This window comes from Tursiops truncatus, chromosome 17 (assembly GCF_011762595.2).
Source record: "Tursiops truncatus isolate mTurTru1 chromosome 17, mTurTru1.mat.Y, whole genome shotgun sequence".
Classification (NCBI taxonomy): Eukaryota; Metazoa; Chordata; class Mammalia; order Artiodactyla; family Delphinidae; genus Tursiops; species Tursiops truncatus.
In genome coordinates, this window is record NC_047050.1 from 1,646,258 (window position 1) to 1,664,047 (window position 17,790).

General features: G+C 40.0%; 1 protein-coding gene across 2 annotated transcripts in view; it reads left to right on the forward strand.

Annotated features, from left to right (window-relative positions):
- Positions 1–3,476: 3,476 nt before the first annotated feature.
- The window catches only part of SNTG1 (syntrophin gamma 1), a 199,812-nt gene continuing 185,498 nt past the window's right edge, over positions 3,477–17,790 (forward strand). For both annotated transcript variants that reach the window (XM_019925443.3, XM_033842929.2), the window contains exons 1-2: positions 3,477–3,693; positions 11,272–11,406. In XM_019925443.3, coding sequence (XP_019781002.1) covers positions 3,667–3,693; positions 11,272–11,406 — 162 coding nt within the window. In that variant the 5' untranslated portion in view covers positions 3,477–3,666. The remainder of the gene's footprint in view (positions 3,694–11,271; positions 11,407–17,790) is intronic.

Consider the following 17,790-nt stretch of genomic DNA (forward strand, 5'->3'; position numbering starts at 1 on the left):
GAAGTCCTGAAGTGACATTCACTCCTCTCCTTGATGTACTGTGACTTGAATGCTGTGACGTAAAAGTCTACATTATTAATAAAACTTATGTTAGATCATAAGAGGATACAAGAAGGAACAAAGACTTTCATCGTCATATTTATAATAAAATAAGGAAGAAATCCTCATACAATTACAGTTCTCATTTCTACAGCTGGACACACGGTTGTAACTGGTATTGAAACCTACCTTCTACTACCTTTGCCCTCAGCAAGCACCTCAGCTAGTCATGGTTCTGTTTAAGGTGGAGGGTTAGCGTAATTTTGACTGGATAAGTGTAATTGTGGTGCTTCCTAACAATGGAATTTTATCCCGATAAAAATAAATGACCTATTGAGCCATGAAATTACATGGACACACCTTAAATGCATATTTCTAAATTTGAAAAGACAGTCTGAAAAGACTCTGTCCTGTGTGATGCCAATTATATGACATTCTGGAAAAATCACAACTGTAGAGACAGTAAAAAGATTCTTGGTTGACCAGCTGTTCACAGGGAGGGAAGGAAGGTTGCACAGGTGGAGCACAGGGGATTCTTCAGGTCTGTGAAGTGATCTGTGTGATACTGTAGTGGTGGGTGCATGACACCGTGCACTTGTCAAATCCCATGGAAGTTTAAAGCGCAGAGTCAACTTGATGTGTGAAGATTTTTAAAAACTTCTTAGGGGATCAGGAAACCCTATTATGGCAAAGCATCTACTGTAATACAAGGTCTGAAATAATCTCACTGAAATGGGGGAGGAGAAAAGGGGTTCACACTCATCATTTTGGACATGAGTGCAGCTTGTAGTATTAAAGGCAAAATAAACGGTGCTCTAGTGGGTAAAATTGTTCCCACAGGGATATGTGTTAACAGATCCTGTGCGGCTGTCCCTGTACGCTGGGGCTGAACAACTAGGTAAGTGAACGGTGGGTCCCTGTGGGAGTGGGAATCTACAGACAGACAAGGGGAGAAATTAGGAAAGTCCATGTAGTCATGTGTTAGAGACGCAACATCACTAAGAGCTCATGGTTAGCTTAACAAAGATACAGATGCTTATGCATGGAAATCTTTATAAATGCATGCATTCCAACACGGGTTATCATATGCACATATATTCCTTGCTCTGTCAGCTGAGAGGTCCTAAGTAAATGATTGGATAAATAAATAAATGGAGAAGAATAGATGCATCTCCTGTCTAGAGCAATTCCAAATAATCCCTGTAGATACTCAACCCTCAAGGAGGAGAAGCACAGCTCCCCACCCTTTAAGCGTGGGCTGTTTATAGTGACTTGTCTCTAGAGAGTGCAGTGTGGAGAGTGGGACCGAGAGGAACTTATGGTGAGAAACCTGATAAACGTCATCTCAGCCAGCCCGTCAAGGTCAGCCTCAGCAGCAGGGATAAGGCGTGCTGACTGTGATTCTCTGACGTGAGGTGGTCAAGTGGCATTTATCTCTGGTCTTCCTCTCCAGAACCCATGACCCCACTACAGTCATGAGAAAAACGTCAGAATAATCCCAACGGAAGAACATTCTACCAATTACCAATAATCCTCAAAACTGCCAAAGTCATTAAAAAAAGGGAAAGTCTGAGAAATGGTCATAGCTAAGAGAAGCGTGATGAGACACGGTGATGAAATACAATGTGGCATCTGGGATGGGATCCTGGAAACTACAGAGGACACTGGGGGGTGAAAACAAGGAAATTTCAAAGAAGTAGGGCCTTAACAGTAAGATCACAGTCCTGGTTCATTAGCTGTAACAGCGTTACACACCATATGCCATACTAAGGCATGGTGTGCATAAATGTAAGATGTGAATAATAGAGGGAAAGGCATGTGGGGAATGTGGGAACCCTCTGTGCTATTTTCACAATATTTCTGTAAATCTAAAACCACTCTAACATAAACCTTTGTACAGAAAAGGTCTCAGAAATTTTTAAACGTATAAAATACAACTTTTATTCCAGTTTTTAAATTTATAATCACTGAAAACAGTTTTATGATAGCTATGAAATTTATGTTACCTAATAATTAAATTGCTTTGCATATTACATTAATTCTTTTTCTGAATAAATACCTGATATTATTACCAGATATTTTCATGAAAGCCAATGGAAAATTAAGAAAACAAGGAAGATGTATTAAAAATGGTAGGAGGCATGGGTACACCCCCTACTCAAATAGAGATTGAGTTTAGATGGTGGTTAAATACCTTCACGCCTGTTTTCTCTGGTTGCATTTAGTAGCAGGAAATTGATTCTAGACACACCGTGTTTTTATGTAATCAATAAATACTGAAATTCTCCTCCTTTTATAGAAAAGGAATAGCTTCATGTCAGAGCTGGCGATAAGTAGATATTTGCTTTCAAATACAATCTTAAGAGCAATTTTGAAAAATAATAGTTAAACTAATGGCAAATTTCTCACGGACACTAAATAAATAGTTCGCGTCATCAGGTTATAATTTCAGCATCAAATTGCCCTTTCATTTGCTGATGATTTGTTCTTACCTAACTTTACCAAAATCAGCCTCCGTATGCTTTCCAGTCACACCAGAGCAGGCTCACAGCCCACAGCTTATTTATGGAAAACAGTGTATTATGTGGCTTGTTGAGTTACTACCGAAAATGGTCAATCTCTTTTCCTTCAAAGGCAACAGTAATAATCCAGTGACAACATACTCCATTCCACTCACCCTTGATCAAGGGTTCATCAGTCTCACACAACAGAAAATGACAAAGAGGACAAGATAGTTTACTGTCCCCAAAGCTGAGAGGAGCAGTTGTTTGAGGTGTATAAAGTCTCCTATTTCGGCATTCACCGTTCATTTCACTTGGGGTCTCATTCTCCTAAACTGTTAGATTTGGGCTCCGCATTTTTATACTGACAGGATGTCAATTTTCTATGACAACCCTTAGTTTTATTAAGTTCATCACATAATTAAAACAAAACTCTCCAAAAGCATTTAAAATCAAACAAGACATATGCATTTATGTGCATTTAAGTCTATGCCTATCATTTAGAAATTACAGTGACCACTAAATGCATCTGTATTAGGTATTTCATACATTGATTTATCTTTATATTATTCACCCTGATAAATAGCTTGCTTTCTTAGATCACTCTGTTTGTGAATTACATTTTAAGTTCCGGAGAGAATTATTCATGCATGTAGCTTTTTAATTAAAAGGAGAAAGATTAGTCAACCTTTTATCGAGAGATAACCACATGAAAGGCAACTTTTAATTACTCCTTTTGAAGTTTCTTCCCCAGTTGCCAATGGGGTTTCACAGGGGATGCAGGGATGAGCCAGCCCCTGAGCGGCAGGCTGATCCCGCCCTGGGTCCCATCCGGATGCTGAGGGGAGGGAGCGGGGCCTGGAAATGCACATCCCCGGCCCGCGGAACCATGGCCGTAGGGTTATTCTTCACAGAAGCTGGAGCTGAAGACGTTTCGTCTCCTCCTGCCGTCTCTTCATTGTCCCCTGGGAGCTCTTGTCCTTACAGGTGGCTGTAAACAGTTGGCCTGCCGGCTCCGCTGCCTAATTTATTGTACTTCGTTACGTCCTCCTCTCTGGCCCTCGATGCTGTGCTTGATGGCCTTTCTCTGTCTTTTCAGACGACATCCTCTGCGGTGCCGCAGCACATGGATTTCAGGACTACCTGTGAGGAGGTAGGTCGCATGCCTTCCGTTTTTGATGAGGGGAAACAGGTGATAGGGAACGCTGGGCCCTCCCTTACGTATTTATGTGGAAAATGGCTTTCCACAGAGGGACGGGTGATGGGCCCACAGTGTTTCCAGAGCACGAGCTGTCTCTGCAAGACTGGAAAGGCCTCACAGGCCTGGGGAAGCCCCGGGATTTCAGTCTTCCTTCAAGAAGACTGGCGCATGTTTCATTGGACTGAATTGTCTCTCCCCACAAACTATACGCTGAAGGCTTCAGCTAGTGAAAGAGCTGGAACTAATTCTTTTCACATAAATGGTTATAAATTAGAAGACATCTAAGGTCCCCTTCAGCACTAAAAGACTTTGATTTTATGATTCCCATACTCTTTAAGTATTTCAGTATTAAGTATTGATGTACGGCGACTCTCTGTAGAGCTGTCATCACATTCGGTGTGAGCGGAAGTGATGCATTCATTGCTCTTGAAGGATGTTAAAGGCCATCCATTCAAGTGTGCAGTCAACAGTGCATGGAGTTGGGGCTCCAGGAATGCAGCTCTTCTATTTTAGGAAGAAAGATTATCTTTCCATGCAACACTCAAAGCATTGTCTTTTCACTCTTCAGGCAAAATGCAAATATTCATATGTTAAAATATTTCATATTTGCTTAAAAGGTTTAAAATAGTTTAGTATGTATAAACAACCCAAGAAAGAAACAGCCATAACTAGATTACCTATAATAAAGTTTAAAAAATCTTCAGTATTAACATTTGTCAAAATTGTTCTTTTAGCGAAATGTCATGTATTATATTTCTTGCAAAAATATCTTTTTAAAAAAAATATTTGTCACAGTAGGTTCAATTTTAGGTTGTTCAGAAAAAATAATAAATTACTTTCATTCCTTCAATGCTTATTTTTCATTTTTTTATTTTCAAAGTTTAAGTATGGTAATACTTTTAAAAATCCTTTATACATGCTAGCACTTTTCAAATTATATTATATTATAGCTATTTGTTTACAAACCTCTCTCACATGCTACCCTGAATATTATAAGGTCAGAATGTGTAATTTATTCATCTTTTAATTCAGCCCCTTTCAAAGGTTCATACTTAAAAAAAAAAAATTACTGTTTTCCGAGCTTACACTTAGAAGCATAAATTTTAAGTGTGTCATTTCTGGTTGTAAATACAGTACGTGTTATCATACTGGTCATTTTGTATGAATGTAGTAAACCTACAGTTTCTTTTAAAGTTTTATCTTACGTTTTGGGTGGTAAAGCACCCATCAATCTGAATGGATATTTGTGTGAATGAGACAACGTGACACACATCGGAGACGCATGTGGTAGAGACTGGACAGTGGCCAATGTTTCTAACACATGGTTCACCTTGGATGTGAGAGGCTGTATAAGATTGATTTCCCAGACCGTTTCTTACACAAAATGTTTTGATTCATTGATTTGAAACATAGATCAAATTCTGTCCAAGGTTCAGCTGTTTTTTATAATGGTGATGCTGTTGAGGTCCTCTTACCCTTACTTCTGTAATAGATGTTCTTTGCTCTCCGGCAATGATCCCTTGAGGATCTCACCATTTCAACGCTGCCAGCGTGGAGCAGACCTCAGAACTGTCAGAGCAGTTCCCGCGTGTCTGACACATGCTGGCTGGACCGGAAGTGATGCAGGACTCTATGGTGCCCTGAGGATGATCGAATCGCCCTGAAGATGGACCGAAATCAAAGGGTTTGCCAGAAATTGACAGTCTTAGAACGTTTAAGTGGACCTGCACCGTAAAGACAATTTAGCTTAACTCTGCCACTTTGCAGATGAGCAAATGGAGAGGTTTTATAGAATGCTGAGTGACATTTAATGAATTAGGTAAAAGCAAAACCATCATGTATAGCTTGGAATGCCTGAGTCTAATTTTGGGCCTCTTTCTTAAGTACTACATTGCTGAAAATTATATCAAAGATACATTAAATGAAACTTGTTTTCTCTTGACTTTCTCTTGACTGATAATAAACTACTAAGGATGAAAATTTGATATCCACGTCCATCAGACAGATCCAGATAGAATATTACCACGCAGATGCCAAGAAGTCTCTTCTTTGTGAAGGAATAGAAGTGTGGCTAGATAAGTTTCATTTAAACATCTTAATTATCTAATACGGACTTTTTTTTTTAAAGGAGGGTTATTTATTGTTTAAAAAATTCTTCTCTTAAAAAGAAAATGTTGTAATTATTTTAAAGTAATTGGGATTCAAAAGTATGACAAGAAACAAAAATGAAGAGAGAGAATACAATCAGGACAAATGCAAAACCCACATTGTAGAAGAAAAAGTGTGTGCATACCCAGGCAAAAGTACTGACTTCTCCACCTTTAAAAGTGTCGTCAAGGGCTTCCCTGGTGGCGCAGTGGTTGAGAGTCTGCCTGCCGAGGCAGGGGACACGGGTTCGTGCCCCAGTCCGGGAAGATCCCACATGCTGCCGAGCGGCTGGGCCACAGCTGCTGAGCCTACGTGTCCGGAGCCTGTGCTCCGCAACGGGAGAGGCCACAGCAGTGAGAGGCCCGCGTACCGCAAAAAAAAAACCAAAAACCTATGTGTTCCAGTAAACCAATATTCTATCTGTAGTGTGGGTTTTCCTCATTGTTCACTTTCATATCCACATTCTTTAAAATAGGATCACATCTAGGTGTTGAGTCTGAAAATACATATTTCTCTATAACATATTTAACAGTTTAATAATTCATGCACACTTATAATCTAGTCTCATATAATAACATATAATCTGTGACTATGTTTCATTCAACAAATATTGAAAATCCCAGTATGAATAAAAGACTGTACTAGGTCCTATAGATTAATAATCCTTAAAAATGAAAAGAGTCATAACTTATGAAGATTTTCTTTAGATAACAGCGTATAAGGTGAAGTCAGATGATGTGACATGGAACTAAATGTCATGGAAGTCACTACATGTCATGCCTAAATACACGATTAACTGTTAGGTGAATGTATTTATTCAATGAAAGCCCTGAGTTCCAAATGTTAAGGACTCATCTTTAGATGGAACGGTCTCTGAAGATTGCAAGGAGATACAAGTTTTGTACAAGTGCTTGAAAAGTGGCTGGAATTTAGCTAAGGAGGAGGCCAGGTAAGACCCCATCCCAGCAGGCAAAGGAAAGGGTGAAACGCAGTTTGAAACATCTTGTGTGAAACAGCATTAGTGCACTGCTACTACAAGATGGTACAAGATAAGGAACTAAATATCACTTGCAACTAGAGGCTTACAGGACAAGTTAAATTAGATTTGGCAACCAAAATACAGAACTATGAGGATTCCTACAAGACTGTCGTGCATAGAATGGTCTCTGCCTGGTTTCTTGCAGCTTATTATATCTGATATTGCAAATTCCACACTTCAGGGTTAGAGGAACACAGATATTAAAGTTCCATGAAAACACAACTTGTGTTCTTTCAAGGACTAGAACCTCAATTAGAGAGGTCTTAACTTTCAAGTAGACAGTGGGTGACAGTCTACTTTTCAAACTTCCAAAGGTACTTGGTTTCTGCAAAGCATACATTCTTAATAAGTTTACATGTGAGGTTTGTTTTTAAAACAGATAAATCCATGTAAATTCTTGAACACACTTCATTGATTCACAGAAAACAAGTCAATGACTAGATGTTTAAACATACTGCCTTTTAAGTAATTAAGAGGTATTGCCTTTTAATATTCCTCTAAGCAAATAGTCTTCAGTGTGGGTTTTGCAAAATCCAGCTGCAATGTAGGATCATCCGTCAGGGACAGGAAAACAACCTTTGAATGTATTTATCACTTTTCAGGTTTTACGTATGTTGTATAATTATGTAATATATTTGTATGTTATATGTAACACATGCATTTCCTCACTCATGCGTGATGCATCCCCAGTTAAACAAGTCTGAAGACAAATGACTGTTATGTTAGTAAAGAAAAAGAAGCTGCAGGTCTTAAGTTTATACTAAAATGTGGGACTGATCATTATTTGAATGATTTTTTTATTTTTTGAACAATCTGGGTCCACAGATCTGTAAAGACTTTGCATCCCTCAGTGTTCTAGTTTGTGCCGCACCGGTGGCCACACTCAGTGTCCTGTTGCCCGTTCTCACCCCTGTAGCAGTCCATGGGGGATGAGCCCATGTGGGTCAAGCCTCTCCTGGTATCCGCTAGTGTCCTGTGCTCCCTCAGCAGCCTAGCTTTGGCAGGAAAAGCATCCATCAGGCCCAGAGTGGTTTCTGTCTCATTTTTCCCTCACTGGCCATCGCTCTGATCCATGAAGAATGGCTGGTTCAAGATGGTGTCCTTCTCAGAACTCTCTGCACTCCCATAAGGAGATGCTTGGTAACCAAAGTGCTACCAGGTGAAAGACACAGATAGCCTTGTCGTCGTGTGTGGAAAGACTGGGGGAGGCATCCCCTCAAAGACCTCTGCATGAGGGGACCAGGGCCAGGGGATAAGAGCCTGGAGCCGGGCAGCCCGGGTTCAAATCCTGACTCACCCATCTCTGCGCCTCTGCTGCCCTGGGTTATCAGAGCCAAGGGGATTAATACTTCAGGGCGCACAGCCTGCCTTCACAGTGGTGATGCCAGTCCAGCGGTGCTGCTCTGAGCTGGGGGGTGCCCCAAATGGACTTTACCCCTCTTCTTCCAGCTACTGTAGCAGCTCCGGGTCTGAGCCAGTTGCTTCCCGTCCCCAGAGTTTCCTGCGCAAGGTTTATGTTTCTGCAACAGTAACTATGTGCTCACTTCCCCAACCCCCATCCATCTTCTTCTCTGCTGTAAGAAATACATTCATAAGACCTAACTCTAAACGTTTATGTTATTTCACTGCTCTTAGGTTCCTCCACGGCCCCTCCCACCTGTTCACACGCTGGGCACACCGTACAGGGGCCTGACCGCCCCGCCCCCTCCCACATACCACGGGCTCGGCCTCGGGGCTGCGTTCTCCATCGTCCGGGGAGCATGCATTCTCATGCTTCTGGATGTTCACTCAGCTTTTTCCCTTTTGGATGAAATTACTTTTGCCTTCTCTAATTATTGTTTTCTTGATTTATTTTTTCAAGACAAGCCACACATTTTTCTATCTACAGAGCCTCCTCTAATGCCCCTTCTCCCATGAGTAGTTAGGTCCCTTCTCTACGTTGCTCCTGTATCAAGTGCTCCAATATCATACTGCATGTTATTTATACATGTACATTTTTAGAAGTAGGAATACTCTGAGGCCAAAGATGATTGTCTAATTCATGTCTGACTCACTGTTAATGTTACACAGTATTGGCAAAGTGGATGTGTGTGTCGGACTTTTAATGTATTTTCATGTCCATAGGCTGAATTTTCGTAATAGAATAAATGTAACATCTGTAATGCCTGGAAAATGTATTTTAATGTGAATGTGTTGTTAGCTTCATTATCTCTCAGTTTGTTATTTTCTCCAAACAGCTATGTATTGGTGTATGCATATATATATATATAATTCTAACAGAAAGTTGCCTCATTCTTTATTTTCCTTCAGTCTTGTCCTCTGAAGAGTCAAGCATGGGCTCCAAGTCTGTGTTCTGTTTTCCAGACAACCATCTAATAGTTAGGGGACATTTCACACATTACTTGAGTGAATGGAGCTTTGACCATATCAGAAATGTGATGAGAGAAACCTCATAGCTGTGTTTTAGTTCCTCAAACTTTCCCTGGCGATCTTTGCGATCTCTTTGATGTGTAACAATAATGTATTTATGGGATCTCAGGGAAAAGCCCCTCTTTCATCCACAAGTTGAGACAGGGCTTTATTTGTGATTGCCAGCTATTCCATTACATTTCTGGGGGGAAAATGGCTCGGGTACTGTACATCTAAAAATCAGCAAATGTGCCCAATTTTGTTCCCTTAGCTTTGATATTATCTCCTGCCCTTCTCTCCCCTGCATCACAGAAGTCCCGATGTTGGCCCCTGGCCAAGATCATCTTGTAAGCGTGAGAGACTTTCCCATGTGAAAAATGTACAAAAATTGTGTCTGTATTAAGGAAAATATAATTTGCTTTTGCTGACATTCTTTTGTCTTTTAGACATACGCACTTGAGTTAAGCTCTGTGGTAGATTAATGGATGCGATTTAGGGGCCCCAGCTATGCATAGCCTCGGAGGAGGGACTGATGCCATCATGGCTCCTGGAAAAGCTTGTTTTTCCTTAAAAGATATTATAACACTTACAAAATAATTACAGACCAATTTAACATTGTATATAATAGAGGGTATAATGGTATGTATTTTCTCATGGGAAAAAGCAATTTACAGAAAGAGTTATCTCTGGAAGTTGCGGTATCTAAGTATATTCTCATCAATATCATGGAACATTCTTTTAAAGAAACAAACCCCTAGCAATCCACATCTAATTTATATTCCAAGGGAAAGAAAGTCTCATATTATTTGTCTGGGATTTTGTGCTCATTAAATAGTAAGGGTAAAAATGTATTTCTATGTACTTCTCCCTTTATCCAAATTAAGAATGGCTCAATGGTTATTAAATGAAAATGTAATTTCCAAGGTAGTCATTGTTTTTGTTGACTTTTTAGTTCAGAGTAACAGCCAGCGATTATATTCTGTTTCAAAAGAATTTCCATTTGCATCTCTGATAAATGGGACCATAAAGTGCCCTTGCTAAGGAGAATATTTCCATTTATCTGGCAAATATTATAACCCTGACCTGCTTCAGGAGGGACGAGATGTGTGGACTCCGTCTGTGATCACTAAGCTGATGGTTTAAAGCCATGCAGTACAAGTTTGGAAATATTCACAGGCTGTTTCCACAATTCCCGGAAATGTGTGAAGCAAAAACAGTGGAAAGGGAATCAAAAATCTTGGGTCTCAAGCCAGGCTGTGTCTTAATTAGCTGTGTTAATTCAAGCAGTTCTTCACCTCTTTATCCTGGTTCCCTCCTCTGTACAAGGTGCATGTGTGCTGGTGAATGGGTTGATCAAATAGTGGAGGGTAGAGAAGATAAGAAGGTATGTTTTTACAGGTTTAAAATTCTGTGAGAAAGACAGTAAGTAGATGAGTGGTTGCCTAGGACTGGGTGTGGGAGGATGGAGAGATGGGAATATTAGGTTTCTTTACAGAGTGATCAAAATGGTCAAAAATTGGTTATAGCAATCAATGGCTGCATATTGCTACACTAAAAACATTGAACACTTTAAAGGGTTGAATTGTATACAGTGTGAATAGCATCTCAATAAAACCATTATGAAATTTATATTGATTGTAAGTATTAAACAAAACTTTCACTATTTTAAAAATATACTGTAAAACTGTAATCCTTACTTTCCAAATCTTTGTGGGGATTTTGTCACATAATCTCTATTATCTGAGGTCTACTTTATGTGAAAAGGTTATACTTTTCTGTGTACTGTATTAAGTTTCAGACTCATCAGAGTGCTTTTTCCCTAGCTTTCAGATGTTATTCATCATGCTTTGCTATAAATAAGCCATAAAATTATAATCTATAAACTAAGTATAATTCTTTTCTCTGTTTTGCTTTCTTTTTTTTTCTGTCTGAAGACAAAGACAGGGATTTGTTTGCTGCAGGATGGTAATCCGGAGCCTTTCAAAGTGCGGCTACACCTGGCCAAAGATATTCTGATGATCCAGGAACAGGATGTGATATGTGTGTCTGGTGAGCCTTTCTATTCTGGTGTAAGTAGCTCTTCCTTCCCTTGAAGTTTTCTGGGGTTTTTTTTATTGTTGCTGTTAATAAAAATGTCTATTCACAGAACATACTTAATATTCTTTCTCTTACTTTCAGAGCCAGTAATTTTTGTTTTCAGTATTAGTAAGCAGTGTCCTTGTATAAGGACTTGTACTTGGGTCCAAAGGCGTACAGTGGGCCCATCTCCAGCTCGGTGTCTCATTGACTCTGAATTGTCGTTATGTGACTAGAGTGACACTTGTATTTGTAATCATGAGAGAGTGGGTTCTACACTTCAACACCGAGGACTAAATGAGAACAGTGCGTGGCAGGTTCCCTGCCCTGATGGCATCTTGCATCACAGTGAACCTTCAGAGGTGGTGCAAAGGTGGAGCCCAGCTCTTGGCATCGGAGAAGCAGGAGGCTTTAGGTAGTGGTCCCGGAACTCAGTGGCGAGGCTTCTCCCCAGGGGGTTGTGCCTGAATAATTCTGTGGGCCTCCTCGATAGAATCAAGCTAGGTGCTGTAGCAAGCTCTGTCTGTGCTCTAAACAGCTAACGCATGACGCTGATGCTAATCCAGTCTCTGCAGGAGCCATAGGTTGTCTCAGCACCCATCGGGCTGCTCCCTGGTGCTGAAGTGCAGCTCTGGAGGACATCCTTAGGTGTGTTAAAGAACAAAGTTTTAACTGAGCAGACTTAAAGATCTAATTAGCTTTGTGCAGTGATCCGTGAAGCGGGCAGCATCCCATCTGCCACGCTGTTTAAAAGAAGAGGTTTTCAAAGGGAGAAAGGGGGCAGAAAAAGGAAATTTTTCCCAAAGAATGTCTTGTTTCAGTAGAGGTTGTCCTCCTAAGGGGAAAAGATGGGGTCTGTGAGGGCAGGAGGTATACTCACTAGCGTTGACCAGGGAATTCCAAGTTGACTGGTTAAAGGGGACGGTCCTGGGAGAGGCTGAAACTTCAGTTAGGTTAAGTATTAAGATTCAGTCTGGTGACGTGGTCCTAGCACAAGTGATTCCATCTTGGGCCTATTGTCTCTTTTTTAACAATTTTCCCCTTTTGCTCAGACTCTCAGCTTCTCTGAGAGATGTGATCAAAATGTAAGGCATGAGCGCCACTCTCAGCTACTGCTCTGAAGCTCTCGTGGTTTTGTCTGATCCTCTGTGTGGTATCGACAGGGCATGCCGTTTGGCTTAATCCCGGGACATTCACGGCTTCGGGTTCACAATATCTAAGTTGGTCATTCTCGTTGTTCCTTTTCTGGAGTTCTTGTATTAGGGACATCATTGACTTGGTGGTTAGTGGCTGAGAACTTGGATTTAAAGCTCTTGGGAAAACACAATTCACCAGGGAAACTACTATGATTGTTAAAAGCAAGATAATCCCCAGTATTTGGAGTGCACTTTGGAGTCATGGTCGAGACCCAAACCAATTGAAGTCAAATAAGTCATAGAAAGACCCACTGACGCAGTCACCTTTTTAAGCCAAGTTGCTTGATCTTGTGTACGTGAGTGTCAGCTTCTCCAGAAGTGTTAATCCAGGTGTAGCAGGCAGTATCGGCCACGGCACAGACACCTCCTGGCTCAAGCTAAAAGCTAATCCAGGGCTGTCCTCTTATCAAAAACAACTTTGGCCAGAGAGTCAAAGGATCTTTGTTGCGCAGCTGTTGTCTTAATAGTGGATTCTGCAGTACTTTCAAGAGTTAATGAGGGGTTCCTGATCGTAGCCTCATTTACGTTTACTCCTAACCGGGGAGGGACAGCCCACCAAAGGAAGCAAACCCTGAGTCCTGAATGCTTCCTGGTAATTCCCATCCGAACCTGTGGCTCAGGACTGGAAAGGTGCCAGCCGTGGCGGCAAGTACAGTCTTAAGGGTGAATAGAGCACGCAACAGTGTTTCTCTTGCCTTGGGTGTTTTCTTTGCCTGGGCGGAGCTTGGATGCAAATTTCCCCAAGTTTGGGATTGTTAACCGGAGAGAGGGGTTAACAGACCAGGGGGTCTCTAGCATTCTGACCAGTACAGAAACCTGTACTTGTCAAAAGGCCCTTCCTGGAATCTCCTTGAAGATGAAGGACTTTTGCACGTACACTTCTGAAAAAACATTAGAGTAAAACAATAACTGTAAATGGCAAAGGATTCAAAACTGCTCATTAGTAAAAATCTGATGAGAGTTCACTGTAATGGAATTGGCAAGGGAATGTGGTTATTTTTTGTAACATACAACATTTTAAGATAATAAATAGAATTATGACTGATAACATTATACCAGGACATATCAGATTTCTAGGAATTTTATACAATTCAGGAACACTTATAACATATACCCATACAAGTACAGCATAAAGAAAGCTCAGTATTACTTTTTTTAAAAAAATAAATTTATTTATTTATTTTTGGCTGTGTTGGGTCTTCGTTTCTGTGCGAGGGCTTTCTCTAGTTGCGGCAATTGGGGGCCACTCTTCATCGCGGTGCACGGGCCTCTCACTGTCGCGGCCTCTCTTGTTGCAGAACACAAGCTCCAGACTCGCAGGCTCAGTAGTTGTGGCGCACGGGCCTAGTTGCTCCGCGGCATGTGGGATCTTCCCACACCAGGGCTCGAACCCGTGTCCCCTGCATTGGCAGGCAGATTCTCAACCACTGCGCCACCAGGGAAGCCCCTCAGTATTACTTTTTATTTGGCAGTATTTCCCATATAACCTGTCAAATAAGCCTAATGAGCCTAACGTCCCCCCTTTCATGAGGAGAGAGAACAAATCTTTTGAGATGTTTCAGGGGCCCTCTGGAACATCCCAAAGTTATGTCCAGGTCAAAAAGACATTATTTAGAATCTTAATTTTGGGAAGTTTGTCAAAAATATCAAATGGTTTGGACACTTGACTAAATAAAATCACAGATAAGTATGAAACAATATTTAATGATACATTTAATTAAGTGACAAAAGATTTCAAAGGCATATATAGAAGGTTACATTGTTCTGAGCAAAACAACTCTTTTAATATTGAGAAGACTTGGTTTACTTAAGTAATCAAAGACCAGATGATAAAGATAACATGAAACACAGGAAATCATTTTGATAAAATACGAAAGTTTTGCTTTCTAAGTGGATTACTGAAATGGTAAAGAAAAAACTTTCAGAATATCTTATCAAGAACAGATCGATTGTCCAAGGAAAATTTGTCATTTTAGCATATAAAAGAAAGCTGTTTTAGTGTTACATAAGTACACTCTTGGTAGTAAAGCTTAATTTAAAAACATTTATAAAGATAACAATTCAATTTTTAGCTAACTTGACCATAAAAAATACTCTCCCTCTCTCTTGTCTCTCTCTCTCTGTTTTCAAATTTCTATGTCCATTGTTTGTCCTTTTTCTCTTTTGAATTTTGAAACAGGCAGCTTTATTTTAGGAGAAAATTATTTTCTTTTTCCCTAACAAAAATGACTCTCCATATCTATACCTTTTTTTACCCCAAAACACATCTATTTTCCTTGCATCCAGAGTTGTTTCTCTTATAATTTCTAGTAGTTTTAACTCCATATATTAGACATTTTAACCCTAAAAAGCTTTAATTTTTAGTGAAAATAAATAAGTAAACAATTGTGAACTATCTTTTACATTAGCATTCTGTGGCTTGTAAATATTTTTATCTGTAAATCTGTAACTATTTTTTATAATTTCTAGAAATGCGTGTTTTCTCATAGTAAATTTCTCAGCATGTCACGGGACTTGTTTATTAATAAACCCAAATATCTTTAGTTTTTCTGTAAAAGGAAGTGGAAGTGGACAAACCTGTCTTCAATAATTAGTGTTTCAGTATTTTAGCTTGTTTGGAAATGATCTGGTTATTCAAAGAATTTAACTTAACTCATCGTTTAACTTAGCAAAACTTTAAGGTTTCAGGTTATCAAAAACACTTAGGGAGATTAAAAAGTTTTCCTAAAAAGTTTTTATCCTACGTACATCTGTTTATTTAAATTATTCTTACAAGGACTACCCAGAAACACTTCATTAGACATCGGACAATGTCAGTCATAATTCTGAGTTACTTTTCTGGCTGACAATTTTTGTAATAGAGGTAACATGAATTAATTTGGTTAGTAAATTCAGGTAGGATAAAAGTTTTATTTAATACTGATAACTCTAAAGACATGCCTATTTCAATTAAACCAACAACCTTAAACTAGCTTTTATATTTTCCGATATCACATGAATCTGAAATTCATTTGGGTTAGTTTCTGTTATATTTCTGAGAATTTCATTTATATAAGAACTTTGTTTTATTTAAGCCAATTAAAAAGAGCCTTTTTACTAATTATTTTTTGTGGTACCATCAGTGGTAGGAAAATATCACATAAGATACATATACCCACATAAACATATAGACAGACATGAACTGAGACCTCATAGATTCTGTTTTACTAGTTACAAAAGAAGTTGGATCTAAGTTGTTTTTCTGGAAGATGGAATAAGTAAAGGCTGCCTGCACAGATGTCTAAAACTAAGTTTCAAATGACCTTTCCCTCTTTTGATTTTTTTTCGGTTAAGCATTACCTCTCTGAAGTTTGTACTTTAACATTTACAGCTTAGAGGCACAGAGAAAGAATGCAAGTTACAAGCCTTTTAAGATAAATAGGGAAAGTTTGGGAATTGGTAAAAAGGAATAGGTAAATTTTGAATTGCCTCTTTAGTGGCAGTTTTAGATTTGCAAAGATCTGTAAGATGAGGACAGTTGCCTTTAATTCCTCAAGGAATTTGGTTGCAACTTAAATGACATCAGAGGTTGATCTACCCATAAATCCTTTACAAGGCTTTAGGTTTTCTTTTTAAATTTTAATTTCTGCTTTTCATAGTTGTTTCAGGAAATAATGCAGCAGTCTCCCAAAAAGCCCTCAGAGTCCTGTCAGCTTTGGGAGGGGCCCAAATTGGGGTCCCCCTTTGAGGGTGGATACGGTGTTTGTAAGGCCACTGACTTGGCAATGCTTATGGTCGAGTCTTCTCTTCAGAGGGAAAAGACAATTCAGACAGGTTAGTAGAGCAAGTACTGCATTCCAGCAAAGGAGGAGAGAGGGGTCACCAGGGTTAGGTCAGCCTCATAGCCTTTCTCTTTTTTTTTGAGGGGGAGGGTACCTCTTATGTCCTTAAAATTTTATTAGTGTTTTGCAATGAATTTTTTTTAAATGAAGCTACACGTATACCTCACTTTGCTGCACTTTGCTTTATTGCACTTCGCAGGTATTGTATTTTTTACACATTGAAGTTTTATGGCGACCCTGTGTCGAGCAAGTCTGTTAGGACCTTTTTTTGAACAGCATTTGCTCACTTTGTGTCTCTGTGTCACATTTTGGTAGTACCTGCAATATTTCAAATGTTTGGGCTATTAACTGTATTTTATGGTAATCTGTGATCAGTGATTTTGGATGTGACTATTGTCATTGTTCCGTGGCACCATGAGTTGTGCCCATGCAAGACTGTGAGTTTAATTGGTAAATGTTGTGTCTTCTGACTGCTCCACTGGCAGACTGTTCCCCCATCTCTCTCCCTCTCCTCTGGACTTCCTGTTCCTAACACGCAACAATATTTGAATTAGGCCAAATAATAATCCTACAATGGTCTCTAAGTGTTTGGATTTTCAGGTTCCCATCTTTATTATTGATTTATTTGTTGTTTGGTTTATCTTATCTTTTTTAAGCTAAGCCTTCAGTTCTCTTGGAGCCAAACCAATACTTGAAAGGGATGTGCTGCTGGGCTGGAGATCGTGTGATGGTTTACTGTGTACTTCGTCACACAGAAATTTCCTTGAGGTTGGCGGGTGACCTAGGGTCAGTCTAACCTGTTCTGACCCATTATTCTAACAGATGAGTCTTACCCTAACACAGGAGGGTTTGGTGGCAAGCATCTCACAGCTCTTAAATTCTTGACTCGTACCCACCAATTTTTGTGGCTTTTTTTGGCTTCCAAGATCCCCATTAGCAATAGCCTTTCTCTACACAAAACAAGACAAACAAGCTCATGCACCTTAACACACCACCAGCAATTCCCGGCAATGAACCATCAGAGCCCAGTAAGCGGGGACTGGGGAGGGGACCTGGAGAACGGGGTCCCAGACAACTGGGAAATGCAGGCTGAACCCAGGGCCGGGGACTGGGGTTCTGGATGGAGCCCCCTGCCTCTGCTCAAGCTGACCTGCTGAGCCCTGGATGGGAAAGCAGATCAGATACCGAGTTCGGAACCGAGAGCTCTCAGAAACGGTGATGAAGACAGTGGGCTCAAAGGCTTCTCCGGAGCCACACCTGTGTTTCTCATCGTCCCCAAAGCCTTCAAAGGTCTCCTCTGGTCCTACCGCGGGCACCAAATCTGATAAATAATGAAAATCAACGGAGTAAATTTAAAGAG